Raw genomic sequence first — 15,000 nt, 5'->3', positions numbered from 1 at the left:
AAGCTCGCCGACACCGAGGAGACGCTGCAGGAGACGTCCGCCAAGCTCGCCGACACCGAGGAGACGCTGCAGGAGACGTCCGCCAAGCTCGCCGACACCGAGGAGGCGCTGCAGGAGACGTCCGCCAAGCTCGCCGACACCGAGGAGGCGCTGCAGGAGACGTCCGCCAAGCTCGCCGACACCGAGGAGACGCTGCAGGAGACGTCTGCCAAGCTCGCCGGCACCGAGGAGGCGCTGCAGGAGACGTCCGCCAAGCTCGCCGACACCGAGGAGGCGCTGCAGGAGACGTCTGCCAAGCTCGCCGACACCGAGGAGACGCTGCAGGAGACGTCTGCCAAGCTCGCCGACACCGAGGAGACGCTGCAGGAGACGTCTGCCAAGCTCGCCGACACCGAGGAGGCGCTGCAGGAGACGTCTGCCAAGCTCGCCGACACCGAGGAGACGCTGCAGGAGACGTCTGCCAAGCTCGCCGACACCGAGGAGACGCTGCAGGAGACGTCCGCCAAGCTCGCCGACACCGAGGAGACGCTGCAGGAGACGTCTGCCAAGCTCGCCGACACCGAGGAGACGCTGCAGGAGACGTCCGCCAAGCTCGCCGACACCGAGGAGGCGCTGCAGGAGACGTCCGCCAAGCTCGCCGACACCGAGGAGACGCTGCAGGAGACGTCTGCCAAGCTCGCCGGCACCGAGGAGGCGCTGCAGGAGACGTCCGCCAAGCTCGCCGACACCGAGGAGACGCTGCAGGAGACGTCTGCCAAGCTCGCCGACACCGAGGAGACGCTGCAGGAGACGTCCGCCAAGCTCGCCGACACCGAGGAGACGCTGCAGGAGACGTCTGCCAAGCTCGCCGGCACCGAGGAGGCGCTGCAGGAGACGTCTGCCAAGCTCGCCGACACCGAGGAGACGCTGCAGGAGACGTCTGCCAAGCTCGCCGACACCGAGGAGACGCTGCAGGAGACGTCCGCCAAGCTCGCCGACACCGAGGAGACGCTGCAGGAGACGTCTGCCAAGCTCGCCGACACCGAGGAGACGCTGCAGGAGACGTCCGCCAAGCTCGCCGACACCGAGGAGGCGCTGCAGGAGACGTCCGCCAAGCTCGCCGACACCGAGGAGACGCTGCAGGAGACGTCTGCCAAGCTCGCCGGCACCGAGGAGGCGCTGCAGGAGACGTCCGCCAAGCTCGCCGACACCGAGGAGACGCTGCAGGAGACGTCTGCCAAGCTCGCCGGCACCGAGGAGGCGCTGCAGGAGACGTTCGCCAAGCTCGCCGACACCGAGGAGACGCTGCAGGAGACGTCTGCCAAGCTCGCCGACACCGAGGAGACGCTGCAGGAGACGTCTGCCAAGCTCGCCGACACCGAGGAGACGCTGCAGGAGACGTCCGCCAAGCTCGCCGACACCGAGGAGACGCTGCAGGAGACGTCCGCCAAGCTCGCCGACACCGAGGAGACGCTGCAGGAGACGTCCGCCAAGCTCGCCGACACCGAGGAGACGCTGCAGGAGACGTCTGCCAAGCTCGCCGACACCGAGGAGACGCTGCAGGAGACGTCCGCCAAGCTCGCCGACACCGAGGAGACGCTGCAGGAGACGTCCGCCAAGCTCGCCGACACCGAGGAGACGCTGCAGGAGACGTCCGCCAAGCTCGCCGACACCGAGGAGACGCTGCAGGAGACGTCCGCCAAGCTCGCCGACACCGAGGAGACGCTGCAGGAGACGTCCGCCAAGCTCGCCGACACCGAGGAGACGCTGCAGGAGACGTCCGCCAAGCTCGCCGACACCGAGGAGACGCTGCAGGAGACGTCCGCCAAGCTCGCCGACACCGAGGAGACGCTGCAGGAGACGTCCGCCAAGCTCGCCGACACCGAGGAGGCGCTGCAGGAGACGTCCGCCAAGCTCGCCGACACCGAGGAGACGCTGCAGGAGACGTCCGCCAAGCTCGCCGACACCGAGGAGACGCTGCAGGAGACGTCTGCCAAGCTCGCCGACACCGAGGAGACGCTGCAGGAGACGTCCGCCAAGCTCGCCGACACCGAGGAGACGCTGCAGGAGACGTCCGCCAAGCTCGCCGACACCGAGGAGACGCTGCAGGAGACGTCCGCCAAGCTCGCCGACACCGAGGAGACGCTGCAGGAGACGTCCGCCAAGCTCGCCGACACCGAGGAGACGCTGCAGGAGACGTCTGCCAAGCTCGCCGACACCGAGGAGACGCTGCAGGAGACGTCTGCCAAGCTCGCCGACACCGAGGAGACGCTGCAGGAGACGTCTGCCAAGCTCGCCGGCACCGAGGAGGCGCTGCAGGAGACGTCTGCCAAGCTCGCCGACACCGAGGAGGCGCTGCAGGAGACGTCCGCCAAGCTCGCCGACACCGAGGAGGCGCTGCAGGAGACGTCTGCCAAGCTCGCCGACACCGAGGAGACGCTGCAGGAGACGTCCGCCAAGCTTGCCGACACCGAGGAGACGCTGCAGGAGACGTCTGCCAAGCTCGCCGGCACCGAGGAGGCGCTGCAGGAGACGTCTGCCAAGCTCGCCGACACCGAGGAGACGCTGCAGGAGACGTCCGCCAAGCTCGCCGACACCGAGGAGACGCTGCAGGAGACGTCTTCCAAGCTCGCCGACACCGAGGAGGCGCTGCAGGAGACGTCTGCCAAGCTCGCCGACACCGAGGAGACGCTGCAGGAGACGTCCGCCAAGCTCGCCGACACCGAGGAGACGCTGCAGGAGACGTCTTCCAAGCTCGCCGACACCGAGGAGGCGCTGCAGGAGACGTCTGCCAAGCTCGCCGACACCGAGGAGGCGCTGCAGGAGACGTCCGCCAAGCTCGCCGACACCGAGGAGGCGCTGCAGGAGACGTCTGCCAAGCTCGCCGACACCGAGGAGACGCTGCAGGAGACGTCCGCCAAGCTTGCCGACACCGAGGAGACGCTGCAGGAGACGTCCGCCAAGCTCGCCGACACCGAGGAGACGCTGCAGGAGACGTCTGCCAAGCTCGCCGACACCGAGGAGGCGCTGCAGGAGACGTCTGCCAAGCTCGCCGACACCGAGGAGGCGCTGCAGGAGACGTCCGCCAAGCTCGCCGACACCGAGGAGGCGCTGCAGGAGACGTCTGCCAAGCTCGCCGACACCGAGGAGACGCTGCAGGAGACGTCCGCCAAGCTTGCCGACACCGAGGAGACGCTGCAGGAGACGTCTGCCAAGCTCGCCGGCACCGAGGAGGCGCTGCAGGAGACGTCTGCCAAGCTCGCCGACACCGAGGAGACGCTGCAGGAGACGTCCGCCAAGCTCGCCGACACCGAGGAGACGCTGCAGGAGACGTCTTCCAAGCTCGCCGACACCGAGGAGGCGCTGCAGGAGACGTCTGCCAAGCTCGCCGACACCGAGGAGACGCTGCAGGAGACGTCCGCCAAGCTTGCCGACACCGAGGAGACGCTGCAGGAGACGTCCGCCAAGCTCGCCGACACCGAGGAGACGCTGCAGGAGACGTCCGCCAAGCTCGCCGACACCGAGGAGGCGCTGCAGGAGACGTCTGCCAAGCTCGCCGACACCGAGGAGACGCTGCAGGAGACGTCCGCCAAGCTCGCCGACACCGAGGAGACGCTGCAGGAGACGTCTGCCAAGCTCGCCGACACCGAGGAGGCGCTGCAGGAGACGTCCGCCAAGCTCGCCGACACCGAGGAGACGCTGCAGGAGACGTCCGCCAAGCTCGCCGACACCGAGGAGACGCTGCAGGAGACGTCCGCCAAGCTCGCCGACACCGAGGAGACGCTGCAGGAGACGTCCGCCAAGCTCGCCGACACCGAGGAGACGCTGCAGGAGACGTCCGCCAAGCTCGCCGACACCGAGGAGGCGCTGCAGGAGACGTCTGCCAAGCTCGCCGACACCGAGGAGACGCTGCAGGAGACGTCCGCCAAGCTCGCCGACACCGAGGAGACGCTGCAGGAGACGTCTGCCAAGCTCGCCGACACCGAGGAGACGCTGCAGGAGACGTCTGCCAAGCTCGCCGACACCGAGGAGACGCTGCAGGAGACGTCCGCCAAGCTCGCCGACACCGAGGAGACGCTGCAGGAGACGTCCGCCAAGCTCGCCGACACCGAGGAGATGCGTGCAGCGGAGATCGCGTCGTTGACGGAACAGCTGGGCGTGGCGCACAGTTTGGCTGAGCAGCACTGCGCGTACATGAATCAGCTGATGGCGTACGTGAACGCAGCATACAACGTTACTCTGGATGGGATGACGGAGTTGCAGGCGACGGCACTGGCCGATATGCTTAGGCAGTGCGACTATGTGCTTCGCTCTGTGGCGCAGGCTGCCACTGACGAGGTGGAGCACGTAAAGGAGATGTACCATATGGTCGCTGGCAACTACAAGGAGACGGCAGCGCGCTTCGATATACTGCGCCGCATTCTGGGAAAGATCGATCAGGATGTCAAGGAGGCGAGCGTGGAGATCGACGCCCCGGAGCGGCGGCAGACCGGCTCCTTAAACCCGACACCGCGGCGCTTGGGTGACGTGTCGAACCGCGAGAACAGCATGGAGAGCAAAACCCGCTCCTCATCTCGGCTGTCTGCAAGGCCACTTTAGGCGTTCCTGGCGTTCGTCGAGGAGGAGCGGCTGCCTTGATGGTGATTGTTTGTAGCATATGCTCGCCTGAAAGTGTGGGGGGTGATGATGCGCTTTTTGTTTGGTATAGGGCAACGTCGGTGTGCGCCGGAGGGTGAAGCCCCACGTGTCATGTGCTCGCTAGCAGAACTCTCGGCGGAGCAGCCTTGCGCCTCGGGTGTTGTTGGGCGATGTCCTTCTCTCGCCGTTCCTCACGTCCCCGCCGATTGGGTCTCTGGGCATTGCCCATCGGTGGGAGCTGCGGGTGTACGCTATACGGGAGTGTGCTCGTAATTTCTTTGGATTTCTTAGATTTTATATCTGCATCGGATGCTATCATTGTGCGCCTGCCCCGGTGTGTCTGCCCGTGGCTCCTGCTCTCATCGCCGAGAGCCTTTGCTCATGTGCCCACATAGTGCGCGGTGAGTGGACAAGATGGTGAGATGAATCGGGCCTCGGGTAGCGGACTGGTGGTCAGCGATGCTCCAAGGCGATGGCCGTGCGTAGATTCTGATGCCTAGTGCATATCTGCATATACATGCATACACGGGGCTCGAATATTGCGCGGCGCCATGTGCGACCGTCCTCCCGTTCTTGTCGACACGGAGACGGACGTGCGTGTGCACGCCTGCCGATTTTTCCCTCCGTGCTCGCACGTGCCTCGCGTTCTGTTCCTTGTGTAGATTTGTGCACCCTCTGCGTAGACTCGCGGTGCACCGCAATCTGGAGAGGAGGAGACAGACATACAGCGAGAGCGAGAGCGCGTGCGGCTGCGGCCATTGTCGTGGCGCATGTCCTTTGCACGCGTGCGTGTCTCTGTACCCAACATAATATCTTGTTTACATCTCGCGCTCGGCGTGTCGGCGTGCACGTGTACGTGTGCATATCCACGTACGTACGCACGCACGTGTATGCGTGTGTAGGCATGTGTGCTGAATACGCAAGGGGGCGGGGACTGGAAGAGTGCCAACAACAACAGAGGCAAAGCGGCTGTAGGGAAGGGCAGGAAGGAGTTGCGTGTCGCGCATGTGAGCGTGTGGTGCGCACACGGAGAAGGAGGGTGGAACGAACGTGTCTGTGACCGTGTGGCACAACGCGTCTACAGCATGCAGGCCCACCCCCTCTCCCTGCATGGACACGGGCAAGTGGGAGCCTTTCTCACGTTGGTTTCGTGCACGACGCAGTTGCGTTCGCTATCACGGGAGGCTCTTAGATGTGCGCATGCCTGCTTGTTTCGGCATCGACTCAATGCTCACCCATCCATGTTTGCGTACTTCTCTCGCCTCTCTCCTTGGCTCCCGAGTGCCGTAGTCGCCTCGACCTCCTCCGCATTACGGACAACCTCACTCGCGTGCTCGCACTGACACACGGACACGTCTCTGCTCTCTCGACCTGCACTGGCCCTTTCTTCGTACTCTCCTCGATTCGCGTGCTACACCTTCCCCCTCGCTCACACGGAAGAGGCATCGACGGACATGAACACCGTTAGCTCCACATCGACTGCAGCGGCGCAAAGTCCCTTCTGGGTAGCGTTTGAGAATATTGACACCGCCGTACCTCTTTCAAAGGATGCCAATGCGGTGGACGGCGTCGTGGTCGACTCGGAAACGGCAGCACACATGAAAGAAGCCGAGACATCACTGCTCCGCACTCTCCAGGAGGCGCACGCTGCACTTCACTCCTCGCAAACAATCACGACCACGCTTGCCACACAAGGCGAGACACTCACCTACCTGGAGGAGTGTGTGGCAGAGAACCACGAAGAATGGCGTCAGGGGCGTCGAGAGATGCGGCGCACGCGGCACTGGCATACTGCCTTGGCGCACTGGCTACGGTGCGGGAAGGGCGGTTCACGGTCGCAGGTGGCGAACAAGTCGCCTGGCGCTCCACCGGCGGCGAGGCGTCTGTCAGGAACTGCACCGGTGACCGATTTTAGCACTTGCCGTAGGCTGAAGCGTGAGTCGAGGACTCGTAGCGAGACCTCGGGAGGTATTACGGCCACACAACCAGAGGCCGCGCACTTCTTTAATGCTGACGCACTTGGCGACTGCAGCGCACCTGCCAAAAAGGGCAACAACGTGCAACGCGCCGCCGTTGCTGAGGATATGAGCACCGATGTGATGAAGAGTCCTGAATCCACCACGCCGCCCGTGCACTGTGGCAGTCGCCATCGGGCAGCTGCGGACAAGCATCGCGTCAGCCGGTGCGTCGACGTTGCAATGTGTGACCGGATGGAGCCGACACTAGACGAGATACGCGGCATTGTGGGCGAGCTGCATGACCGCGCTACGATGTGGAACGCTATGCTGACGTCCGACGTGGGCCGGATGGACGAGCTCATCAAGCGCACCGACAAGACACGCGCAAAGAACAAGAAGGTCAATCTGCGCTGAAGCAGCGCTGTTTAGAACTATGCGCCTTGTGTGCGTGCGCTGGCTTCATCATCTCTTGCTCATCTGCGCGCATTCTTCCTTGTTCACTTGCATCACTGCTCAACGCAGCGATCTCTCCTCGTTGCTCTTAATGCTGCTCGTGTGCCACACGCTCCACCGACCCGATTCTTCGGTGCGTGCGTGTGCGTGTGCGGTCGCTGAATCTTCTAAGCCTCGCCTTCGTTGTGCGTGGCCTCTCCTCTTCTCCGCCTGAGCAGGATCGACTCGGTGTGCCGTGGCTTGCGTGGGTTGAGCTGTGGCAGTTGTGCTAATGCTGTCGATGCCGTGTGTCTCTGTGTGCGCACGTCTGTGACTTTCGTTGGCCCTGCCCCCATGGCATGAAGGAAGGGCGAGGGGGTGGAAGGGGGGGGGGCCGGGAGTGCGACTGCGGCACCGTGCTCTGTCTCACAGTGGTGCGATACGCTACACACACACACACACACCTCCTCCTCGGCCTCCCTCAAATGCTGATTTTTTTTTCCAGTCACACGCAACGTCTCCTCCTCTCGCTCTCTGCCCAACAGCCTCACGCCTGCCTACCGCGCAGCGGCCCTCTCACACACGTATGCGCATACCTCCACGCACTGGTTGACGTTAAGCTAGGTCATGGGATGGCGCCGCGTTGCCCGCAGGGGCTTCTCCAGGCGCAACGCCGCCGGCGCTGCGCTTCTTGTGGCGACTCGAGACGCACGACCGCCGCGTCCGCCGGCGTGGGCCTCAACGCATCTCCGCCGTGTCCCCATGGCGGCGCCACCAGGGGGTCGGCAAGAAGCGGTGTCTTCACGGACTGTCGCCACGCCCAGCTACTCATCGAGGAGTCAACGAGGTGAAAGAGTCTCGCCAAGCAGGTCCGCCTCTGACCAAACCTCCGCAGCGGCTCACGCGGGCGCTCGCTCAGTACAGCGTGCATCGTCGTACGGCGTGACAGCCTCGTCCTCCCTTGTCTTTGCGTCTGACGTGCGCAGCCGTGCCGTCGGTTCAGAGGCGACGACTCCGCCTCCGCAGAGCTACGCCTACGTAAACAGTGCCGCCGCCGTCGGCGCCCCGGCTGCGCAGGCGCCTGCATACCGCGGATCTTCACCTGCCCTCCCCGGCCGCACGGCAGCCGCCACCGCAGCGTCGGCGTGCTCTAGAACGAAGGTTGCGGTGGATGGCGAGGATGAGCTCGTGGCAGCTGCACCGAGCGCGGTACGTCGGGCACTGATACAACAAGGCCTCCGCGCGGACGGCAACGTGGATGGCTCGGACGCCAAAGTAGCGCTGCTGCGCTCCGTCGCTGATCCCTCGGCGGCCGCGTTCCGCAACAGCTCCCGTGAGGGTGGCCATGTGCCCGGCAGCACCGCCCCCTCCACCCCAGCTGAGCGACACGCGCACCGACAGCGACAGCGGCAGGTTCGCGAAGCGCGAGAGCGGCGGCGACAGGAGCGCGCACAACAGAAAAGCGGTGCATCCGTGCACCCGTGTCGGCTGCAGGGAGGCTGCCAACACCAGCTTTGCGGGGCATCGACTCGTGCTTCAGCCGGGGATGGGCGGGTCACGCATGCCAGCGTGTGCCCCTACCGGCACCACCCCTCGCACTACTGCGTAACGCAACTGCGAGACGGTCACTGCTCCTTGCACGATGTGGGGTGCTGCCCTTGGACACACGGCGATCCGGGCGAAGGGACCGGCAGGGCAAGTCCCGGCTCGGTGGCGTCCGACGCGGATGCCAACTTCGACTTTGACCTGCAGGGCCTATCGCCGCTGGTGCCGCTTGAGTCGACGCTGGAGGAGGCTGCACTGCGGCGCTCTGCGGAGAAGGTTGGCGAGCTACTGCAGGTTTTCGTGGACATCGTGAGCGTTATGATGGAAGCGGCGCCGGCGGAGCAGCGGATAAGCTTCGCCTGCGGTGACGTCAGCGCCTTCGACGGCGTTGTGGGTGAGGCTCTGTCACGTGGGCCGTGCTCGGGGGATTCATGCGCGGGGGTGGCACGCCGCTCTTCTCTCTCGACGCTGGTCACTGGTGCTCCGACTTCTCGCACACCGGCCGGCGTGAAGGGCAGGGAGCTGGATCTGCGCTTGGAGTTCGTGCCGAGCGGAGGCTCGACAGATGATGCCCAAGCATGGCGCATGCTTTCCGTACCGACTGAACTCGCTTGGTGTGCCGTCGGCATCCGTAGCGAGGGCGAAGCGTCTTCATCGTTTTCGGCAGCAGACCCCAGCGCCATGGATGCGAGCCCTTTTACAGCTGAGGAGCGTGAGTACTGGAGCAGCTACTTTACCATCACAGCGTTATCGCACGGAGCGGCCGAGCGTCACGCAACGGCTGGTGTCTGCCGTGACGACCACGGAGCTCCACACGGCGGCGTGTCGAACCTGCCGCGCTTGCGACTGACCCCGTGTGTAACGGCTTGGGTTCTCAAGGCGGCAGCGACGCTAATGCGTGCTAAGGGCAACCGCGAAGCTGTGAGCGATGGACTGGTAGACGGAACCGCATTCTCGGCGGCCCCTGCGACGACGGCGAGCGCATGCTTCGAGCAAGCTACGCTGTACTTGCTCGGGTGGCGAAGGGCGCAGCTGCAGCGATGCCTCATCGAGGAAGTCCATGAAGCTGCACACCATGCAGGGGCGGAGATGTTCGCCGTTGGTGAAGCCTCGACCACCGTGCCTACGGCTTCAGCGAGGCGGCACCACGAGCCGCAGCGCTCAGCTGAATCGCCACTACGCTGGTCGCCTGTTTCGTTCTTGAGGGATGCACTGCTGTGCACCTACCTGTACGCGGCACAGCCAGCTACGGCTGCACTCGAGCAGGAGATGGTGATCAACGAAGACGTGGCCGATGCCAATGCGAAGACGACTCGAGGGATCAACCCCAACCGCCGCACGACGCTGTTGGATGTCTTTCTGGATTCTGTGTGCACCAGCGATGCGACGGCGACATCAAAGAGAACAGCGTCAGCGGCGTCGGTGCGCGACGGAGGTCTCTTCAGCGCTGGCCGCCGGCACGCCCCAGCCCTCCTCTCCTCCTCCGCACTTACGCAGTCGACCTTGATGACAGCAAAGAGCTCCGCTTCGGCTTCGATGCGGCGCTTCCACACGGCCTGGGACGAGGCCCACGCCGTGGTGGTGCAGCTGCACAAGGGGTTAATTCAGTGCTTTGGTGAGAGGGCCACCACGGCGCCGGCGGTGGCGGCGCCTCTCTGTCTATACACCCAGCCCGCCATGCTGCATGTCGTCTCGTCGCTCACCGTCGGGTTTGCACGGTGCCACGAGACTGACTTGCGAAGGGCTGCCGGGTGGGAACCGTGGACGGATGTGCAGATGTTCCTTAAGGAGCACGCCGCCGTGTACAACGCCGACACGTACGCACGGCACCACATGCCATCTGTACGGCTCGGACTGCACAACTCTCTCCTTAACGCCTTGCTGCTCCTCACCACCCACCACGCTGACACGGCCTTCCAGCTGCGAGAGCCCAGCGACGTGCGGCGCGTACTGCTCTCGTCGCCCGCGGTGGGCTTCGCCGCGTCAAAGGGCTGCACTGCAGCACCATACAAGGCTGCGGTGCGACAAGCCATGTCGTGGTGGTGCACGATGCAGCAGGAAGCGCCAGCGTACCGACACCAGAACCTGCAGTCCAGCATCGCCATCTCCATGGGCTTCTTGACGGCACTTCAAGAGCACAGTCGCGAGCAGCTCGAGGTGCGCGAAGCTCTCATGCGCGAGTACGAGCAGCGCCGCGCTGCCTACGAGCGCAACCACAAGGAGGGGCAAGGCGGCCTTTCCCACTCTTTCAGTGGTGGCGCGTCGCGAGTGCGCAAGTACTACGCCTCTTCATCTCAGTCTCCTGAGGAAAGACTAGCAGAGCAGCGACAGCGCCTGGAGGAGCTGCGCGGGGTCGCGCTGATTGATCGGCTCTTGCCGTTCGGGTCAGCCACCGTCTCCCCGGATGCCACCGCATCCTTGCTGCGTCAGCTGCTTGAAGGCGGGCATCCGTACAAGGCGCTGAAGCTGGCCGCCTCGATCGTGCACGCCAGCCGGATGTTACGCCACGCCGACAAGCAGCCGCGGCCTTTGCTTCAGAAAGGCGTTCGAACGGTGCACACTCGAGTTTGGAGTCGACGATCGCAGCGACATGTGCTTGTGAAAAAGCGCGTGCCAGTTCTACGTTTGGTGGGCGACCTAGACGCCGAAGGCTCAGACGACGGCGACGCGCGACCTGGGGCGCAGGCACGCCGCTCGGTGCGCCCCGTCGGCCTCGCTTTCGTGATCAGCGACCGCGCTGTGGTGGAGATGGCGCGCGTCGGGCTGCGAATGGGCGAAGCCGGCGCTGCGCTGGTGCGCGGCATCGTGCGGGACTGCCAACAGGGCGCCTTGCTGGATTTCACGCACCGCAGAGGGCTGCCAGTTCCATTGTGGGAGGACATCGCCGACATGCTGTCCAAGGCGAGATTGACTCAGTCCCTATTCTCAATGGCAGCGCCTGCCTCAGCTTCCGTCGCCGCTACCGCGTCGTCGCAGCAGCTTCACGAGTGCAAAGCCCACGGTGCTCGCCGTCGCGTCACAGAAGGAAGCGAGGCAGCCCTGCTGGTCATCATGGGTGTTGGTAGCGGCGAAGCTCGCCTCGGCCGCAGTGACGTCGACGGCTATGGTGCCGCACATCAGCGTATCGCTCCCACACCGGCGCTGCTAGAAGTTCTGCAGACCCACACGCCTCCCTCCAGCACGGCGCAGCACACTGCCTACCTCAAATTGCTCCTCCAGGACGTCGCGCGCTTCTCCACTGTTCCAGTGCTGCTGGCGCTGCAGTACCAGGCCTGTTTTGGCCGCAGCCGTTACGCAACGTCGCGCGCGGATGGCCTGGGCGGCGCCACTGCGGCGATGCAGGCCGCCTATGTGATGACCGTCTCGGCAACTGGGACAGCGTCATCGTTCCCCGAGTCAAGCCAGGCGTCTTCTTGCCCCACCTCTGCTGCGGCTTCTGCCGCCGGTGGTGACGCCTCTCGTGCATACCCCACTCCCGCGGAGTGCAGCCGACTCTTGCAAGCGCTACATGCCGAAGCGGAAGCCCAGCGGCCAGCACTGCAGGAGGCCATTCTCTCCGATGCGTCAAGCCTCCGCCGTCACCGCGGAGCCGCGGACGATGTTTCCTCGTCGTCATCGCTCTCTGCGTTGCACGCCTATCCCTGCCTGAAAGAGGTGAAGGCGCTGCTTCTGGGCACCTCGCGGGAGGGCGGCGCGCCCCGCGCAGGGGTAGGGCGAGACGGAGAGGAAGGGGCCGCGGCGGTACCGGCGGTGCGGCGCCGGGCAAAGCTGAGCCTTGCCGTACTGCTTCATCACCTGTGGACGTCTAGCATCCTCGCGCGATCAGCGGCGCAGCAGAGCACGTCACTCTGGGCCGTGTGCGCAGCCACGCTACTCGGCCTGGCGGAGGCCGCGTTGCTCCGTTCTCAGGGCAGCAGCGACACCGAGAGGGGCGGGTTGGAGGTGGACGGCACCTGCGCTTCTCTGGCACTGCATCACGCCTACGTTGCCGCTGGTCCACTGCTGCGGCACGTGGCACCGCAGCAGAGCCCATTGTACGTGGATGCAACTGTGAAGGCGCTGCTGCTTTGCAGCCCTCTGGTGTGTTGCGAGGACAGCCGTAAGGACAACGGTGGCGTCGCCTGCGCAGCTCGCTCGAGCTCATCCTTAGCCGCCACTCCGACCCGCACCAAACGGACCGACGGCTCCCTTGCATCTACTCACCGCGGCGAGCACCCAAGTGATGAGTGGCCCATGGTTCTGTCCTCTGCCAGCGCGGCACGTGTACGCTCTCTGCCCGCCTTTCTTGCGCTCCAGTGTTCCTTGTGCACTGCCTTGTACACAGCAGAGCAGTTTACACCAACCACAGAGACTCCGTTGCTGACTCCGGTACCTGCGCACCTTGCTTCCCTCCTCGAGGGTCTGGCGGCTGCGCGCGCTGCTCCGCCGGATCGCGTGCGCGAGTGGCCCGCGTGGAAGCTGTTCGCGCCGCTACTTCGGCAGCCTGTGCTGGCGCAAATGTGGCTGCACGACGCATTCTTGTGTCCTTCCTCGAATCTCCTGATGTGGCTTGTTGGAGCACTCAGTCGCGATGACGTGGAGGGCTACGCCATGCTGCGCGCGTGGCTGGAGCATATCCAAGCAGGGCCGCGCCTTACGCTTGCGATGCTGCAGGAGCTGCTTGCTGAGACGGAACGCCGCCATCGCTCTGCGGTGGCACGCCGCCTACGAAGGCAGCGCCGTTGAGTCTAAGAGTAGTTCTTTAGGCTCGGGGGATGCGGCTGCACCCATGCATCATACCTCCTTCCCTCTCCGCTCCTCTCTTGCGCGCGGCACTGTAGCGCGTCGAGGAAGGAGAGGGAAAACCAGCGCAGAGAACAGGTGCGCTGGCGTGTGCGTCTCAGAGCTGCCGCGTCGTTGTCAGTTGGTCCGAGAGGTGCAAAGGAGGGGGTTCACGGAAAGTCATGACGACTGCCGGATGCTAACACAGTGAGCCGAAAGAATCCTGAAGCCGCACTCGGGCAGGCGCACAGGACATGCTGAAGGAAGACGGTCGCACAGCTGTGCTGCGACTGCCCTCCCGCCGTTTGGTTTACCCTCCGTCCTCAAGGCGGCACGACTTGGCCTGCTGCACTATCGCGATGTCTCTCGCTCTGTCTCTGCCAGTCCCGCTCATAACACGCACACGCCGATCCCCCCAACACCACCACCATGCCGCCATAGCTTCGCCCACCAGCCCCATGCCCACCGCACTGCGCCCCTTACCAAGAGCCACTGGCTCAGCATATGCCCGATGCCTGACGTGGTGAGACGCAGTGCTGCATCACATACTGGAGAATGCCTAACAGCAGCCAGGACGCTCACGGGGCGACCATCACACGCAGGTCTGAGACGAGTGCGATGTCACGTTATGAAGCCACCGTATGCGTGAGCGAATCCACTCTTCTGGTGGCCGGTGCGGGAGGAAAGCCGGGCGAGTTCAACAGCCGCACGTTCGATGGACGATTAAGGTCAAGCGACAGAGGCACTGTCGGCATTTTTGCGCGAGACGTGTTGCTCCCGCACGCGCATGCAGCGGATGATCGGCCACTGAGCCAGCGTCGACGACGCACAGCGGACATCCCTCGAACGCCGTCATGCGGAGGGCAGTCGGCGCGAGCTGCGTGTGCAGAACGAAGCGGCCTTTATATCCGAACGCATGACCAATGCCGCTCAGCGGGGCCGTCCGCACTCGGTGTGCTCCAGATGAGCAGGTGCAGTGGCTTTCCCTATGACACCATGGAAGCACGGTCACAACGCGCCACCCGCATCTGCATTCCAGGTGGCGACGGAGCCTCTTGCGGGGGACTGCCAGCATCGTGGCCAGGTTTTGCAAGCCTTGAGCGGACTGCATCGAGCATAGGGGTGGGTGGGTGTGCGAGGCAAGCCCTCTGCAAGATGGCCGACGCCGAGAGAGCGTACTCGATCAGGCAGGCTCGCTTGAACGCCGAGCTGGTGACCGCGAGGGCGGACTTGGCGGCGTCGACTTTGGACGTCACTCAGCACGCATTTTCGATGTGCTAGCGGTCGATTCGTCATGTGCGCGATGCGACCCGCCGGGAAGACGTGACGGGGGCCGGAGTGGCGCTTCGGGCTTCAAAACATCTGTGCGGGTCCCAGGGTCCTTGCAATCCAGGCGTTGGATGACGGCTTTACCATCAAGCAAGCGTGTGACCGACTGCCGCAGCTCAACCGTGACCCCCCCCCCAAGACACGCGCTGGGCTGGGAGAGAGGGGACTTCGTTTTAAGAGTTTGGGATCGGGTGTTGGATGCAACAGGTGCTGCAGAACTGCCCCGTAGCGCCGCCGCGTCCGTTGAGGCCGAGGGTGGGGCGGCGCTGGTGACCGATGCCTCGCTGCCACACACGCTTTGGGGTGCTCTTCTTTTTTTTTACTATTCTGCTACAGGCAGAACGGCCCACAGCGGTTG

At 64.5% G+C, this 15,000-nt stretch overlaps 3 protein-coding genes across 3 annotated transcripts in view; all 3 read left to right on the top strand.

The window, feature by feature from the left end:
• Positions 1–4,578, top strand: part of LINJ_16_1550 (putative kinesin) — a gene marked incomplete at both ends in the record, with an annotated part of 8,436 nt that extends 3,858 nt beyond the window's left edge. Inside the window, one exon of the mRNA XM_001464597.2 lies at positions 1–4,578. This exon is cut by the window's left edge and continues 3,858 nt beyond it. Within this exon, the coding sequence (XP_001464634.2) occupies positions 1–4,578 (4,578 nt within the window).
• Positions 4,579–6,071: 1,493 nt separating this feature from the next.
• On the top strand, positions 6,072–6,989 carry LINJ_16_1540 (hypothetical protein, unknown function; the record flags this gene model as incomplete). The annotated part of the gene is made up of 1 exon (XM_001464596.1): positions 6,072–6,989. One exon carries the CDS (start codon positions 6,072–6,074, stop codon positions 6,987–6,989), a length of 918 nt encoding a protein of 305 aa, XP_001464633.1.
• Positions 6,990–8,870: 1,881 nt separating this feature from the next.
• On the top strand, positions 8,871–13,277 carry LINJ_16_1530 (conserved hypothetical protein; the record flags this gene model as incomplete). Its single annotated transcript, XM_001464595.1, has 1 exon — positions 8,871–13,277. One exon carries the CDS (start codon positions 8,871–8,873, stop codon positions 13,275–13,277), a length of 4,407 nt encoding a protein of 1,468 aa, XP_001464632.1.
• Positions 13,278–15,000: the final 1,723 nt, after the last annotated feature.

The sequence above is a fragment of the Leishmania infantum genome, chromosome 16 (genome assembly GCF_000002875.2).
Source record: "Leishmania infantum JPCM5 genome chromosome 16".
Classification (NCBI taxonomy): Eukaryota; Euglenozoa; class Kinetoplastea; order Trypanosomatida; family Trypanosomatidae; genus Leishmania; species Leishmania infantum.
This window is presented reverse-complemented; position numbering and strand designations above follow the sequence as displayed.